At 43.6% G+C, this 4,247-nt stretch overlaps 1 protein-coding gene across 1 annotated transcript; it reads right to left on the reverse strand.

Annotated features, from left to right (window-relative positions):
* Positions 1–2,133: 2,133 nt before the first annotated feature.
* On the reverse strand, positions 2,134–3,309 carry LOC100338481 (non-histone chromosomal protein HMG-14). The gene has a single exon (XM_017342352.3). The coding sequence runs from the start codon at positions 3,192–3,194 to the stop codon at positions 2,901–2,903; it is 294 nt and encodes a 97-aa protein (XP_017197841.2). The 5' UTR covers positions 3,195–3,309; the 3' UTR covers positions 2,134–2,900.
* Positions 3,310–4,247: the final 938 nt, after the last annotated feature.

The raw sequence follows: 4,247 nt of genomic DNA on the forward strand, positions 1-4,247 counted from the left end.
CCTTTTCCTTTCATATACTCTGCATAAGCTCAACTTCAATCCCATCTATATGCTAATGATGCCCAAGCCAATATTGCCCTCTGCTCTCCTTCTTCCTGTCTCTCTGTGGTGAGGTAGAAATCTAGAAAACCAGTTTCCTGTCCTATATAACACCTAGTTGGTTGCCTGAGTTTGCATCAGTAAATTAAATAATGTCTTTTCACTCTTGCATCTAAACAACACATATACATAGTGGAAAAAAGAAAATACAATAGATTCTATAATAAAAACCAGCTACCTACTTTCTATTCCGTTCAGTTCCCTAGACCTTCCCCCCAAGAAACTATTAATATTTTGCTATTTATTCTTTTCCATCCATCACTTCATACATTTTAGTCATTGTATACTGACTTCCTGCTCTGATAAATATTTAGCCATGTAGAATATCTCATTTCCCTTTCACTCTATTAGGCTCATGCAAGTATCATTAATTAATGTATCTCCATCCTTTTGAGTGTGTAGTGTTTATATGTTGTTTATATGTTTTGACTGCATACATATTTTGTATATTTTCAGTGGTGTTCTATAATGATATTGTTTCATTCTTTTTTGTTTTGTTTTACAGTTTTTTTACTATTCCCTGGCATCTTTTAACAGATTTTCATTTTCTTCCTTTAAAGTCTTTTTGAGTTGTTCAGATTGTCAGGATTAGTAGCAAATTACTGAAGTCATGGTTTTCCTGGATATCGCCCTCCTAGGGCCACATATTCCTGGCACTATCCTGGCCTGCTGCTCTGTTGGGTGTGTTACAGGACCTCATTGGGGCTTTTATGTTGATTTCATTCCAGAGAAGTCCATGACTTCCTTCCTCTCCCACCCTCTGGCCAGTCTCTTACAATATGCCACTTCATTTTCTTGGAAACAGTGTTCAATAATCTTCTTAGGTTAAGGAAAGACACTTTCCATTGTTCTGTATATCTGAAAATGGTTTTATTCTAATGTAAGAATCAACTGATAGTTTGCTAAGACGTAGAATTGCAAAATGAGGAACTGCTTACACTAAGAATTCTGGGGTTGGCTTTGTGGTGTAGCAGGTAAAGCCACCGGCTGCAGTGCTAGCATCTCTTATGGGCACCAGTTCCAGTCCCAGCTGCTCCACTTCTGATCCAGCTCTCTGCTATGGCCTGGGAAAGCAGTAGAAGATGGCCCAAGTCTTTGGGTCCCTGACCCTACATGAGAAACCCAGAAGAAGCACCTGGTTCCTGGCTTTGGATTGGATAAACTTCGGCCGTTGTAGCCAACTGGGGAGTAAACCAGGTGGCAGACCTCTCTCTCTGTGCCTCTGCCTCTTTTTTTTTTTTTTTAGATTTATTTATTTATTTGAAAGTCAGAGTTATACAGAGAGAGGAGAGGCAGAGAGAAAGAGAGAGAGAGGGAGAGAGAGAGAGATCTTCCATCCGCTGGTTCACTCCCCAATTAGCCTCAACTACCAGAGCTGCGCCAATCCAAAGCCAGGAGCCAGGAGCCAGGAGCTTCTTCCAGGTCTCTCATGTGGGTGCAGTGGCCCAAGGACTTGGGCCATCTTTTACTGCTTTCCCAGGCCATAGCAGAGAGCTGGATCAGAAGTGGAGCAGCCGGGTCTCGAACCGGCACCGATATGGAATGCCAGCACTTCAGGCCAAGGCCTTAACCTGCTGCACCACAGCACGGGCCCTGCCTCTGCCTCTTTGTAACTCTGCCTTTCAAATAAATCAATAAATCTTAATTAAAAAAAAAAAAATTCTACTATTTTTCACTGACCTCTTGTGTTGAGGTCGAGAGATCTATCATCAATCTAATGGTGTTTTCCATGGTGACAGACCAAGTTCCTTCCCCCTCCAGAGATTGTCAGTGTATTCCTATATATCCTGGGTGTTTGGATACTTCACAATGATGCTTCTAGTTTTGGAATTTTTTCAGTCACTGAACCTGTTCCACCAGGGATTCATAACATTCCCCTCTGAAAAGCTCTCCTGTATATTTCTTTGATAGTTTTCTTTCTTGCCATTTTGACCCTTCTCTAATTCTAAAACTCTTGGTTGTCCTCCCTTGGTAGAACACTGAGTCCTATCTTTCCTATGTATACCACATTCTTTTTTTTTTTTTTGTCCATAATTGAGATTTTATTGGTGTTGAGAATCAGCACACACATTTTAATTTGTACACAATTCTTAACATACGTACCAAAAATCTAAAAAGCCATGAATTGTCATTCTTTTTTTAAAAGTTATTCCAGTGACTTTCCAGCTTCAAATTTGGAGGCAACTCTTCCTTAAGAGGCTATCAAGTACAAGTATCTTCAGATGCTGCTGTTACATAAATCCCACCCATTCACAATATAATAGCATATACACAACACTCAAATTTTCAGTCTTTCACGGCACATTAACAAAATCATTAGGAAAACTGGACTACCACAACTGAAGATGTTACAGAGTGCACATGGTTCTGACAGAACTAGGAGTGGTTTTCTGTAGGAAACAATTCTACAAAACATGGGAGAAGTAACTGAAAATATTCAAGACAGATTAAATGCACAATTGAGACTCCAAATCGCCATTTAGTATGCGCTGTACTGTAGGATATAAAAACCACCCCCACCTATGGAATGTTAAGCTGACACCCAAGACAGTCAAAGCCTCCCAGAATTCAATATGCCACTATTTTCTGGTTGTACCAAAAAATAAACAACCAGCAAATGATTTCACCTCTTAAAAAAATCATTTACACTTAAAAAATGGAATGAAGTGGGCTTCTCTCCTTCTTAAAAATGTTTCTAGAGCTACTAAAAAACTTGCATTTACAAAATAGTTGATAAAAATATTCCTCTGGATTGTACAAGAAGGGAGACAGGGACCACTGATAACACATGGTGTATGGTATTAATCGGACTTGGCTTCTTTCTCTTCTGCTGGACTCTCCTTGTTTTTCGTTTCTCCGTTTTCTGCAGGCAGGTCTTCTTTAGCTTCTTGGTTAGCCACCTCGGCCTGTTTTCCCTTTGCTCCTCTCTTCCCCTTTGCTTGCACTTTCTTGTCTGATGACTTACCCTTCCCGGCGGCCTTCTTGGGCTTCGCTTCCACCTTCGCGGGGGCCGGCTTCGCCGACAAGCCCGCCGACCTCCTCTTGGGCTCCTCCTTGGCCGCCCCCTCGGCAGAGCTGACCTTCCTCTTGGGCATCCTGGCGGCGCGGAGGGCGCGTGCCGGGTGCCTGCGGGCCGCGGCGCGCCGAGAGCCTTCGCGGAGCTGGGCTGCCTGGCCGCTGCCGCTGCTCCCGCCGCCCGAGCTGCTGGGACCCGCTGTATACCACATTCTTATGGATTTGGTTACTATTTTCTCTACGATTTGAGTTCATATTACAACACTTCTCTTGACATTGGAATTTTTTCTAAGTTCTATTTGTTTATTTATTTAAAGACAGAGAGAGAGAGAGAGAGAGAGAGAGAGAGAAACAGAGATCTTTTATCTTTGAGATATGCCTCTATGGCTTAGTGTCTGCTTCTTAACCAGGTAGCCAGAGGTTTGTGCTGTGTGGGCCCAGGGAGTTCTGGCCAGTGCTTGAGGGTGGGCCAAGGGTCCAGAGTGACTCCCAATTGGGCCTGGTAGATTGCCTCTATGATCAGCAGTAAGGAGGGTATGATCCCATCAGCCAGCTCCTCTCTGCCAAGGTGATCCAACTGCCCAGGGTGAGCCCACAGTGCCTGCACATCCCCCCCATCAGGTGCATTAACTGCATTAGCTGCAAAAAGAATTGTGTGCTTCTCTGTGTGACCATGGAGCCCTCTGCCGTGATCCACCCCAGCCCTGCTTCAACCATTGGCCACACTGTTATCTTAAGAGTTCAGCTTTAGTCCAAACCCTCCCAAGTCATGCAAGTATCTTGAGTCCAGCCACTAGCCCAAGCTCTCCTCACTACCTTATGAGCTCAGTGTTAGTCCAGACCGCCTCGAGCCCCCGACTGCTTTATGCTATCTAAGCCACTGGTTTGCGTGAGAAGGTGCTCTCGCTACTGTGTGTGCACAGACGGCTTTCTGCCATGCGTTCACAGTGAGTTTATGAATAAATCTGTACCAGCTGTGAGTCCATGTTCTGTCCCCTCTTTGTTTTGCTCTCCTAACCTTACAGGTACAAAGAATAGGTTCATTGCTATGAATTACACTTGAAGATAGGAAGAAGTCTGGGATTAGTTTATGGGAAAACGTTGGATGACTTTGGAGGAACAGGCTAGAGAAA

The sequence above is a fragment of the Oryctolagus cuniculus genome, chromosome 2 (genome assembly GCF_964237555.1).
Source record: "Oryctolagus cuniculus chromosome 2, mOryCun1.1, whole genome shotgun sequence".
Lineage (NCBI taxonomy): Eukaryota > Metazoa > Chordata > Mammalia > Lagomorpha > Leporidae > Oryctolagus > Oryctolagus cuniculus.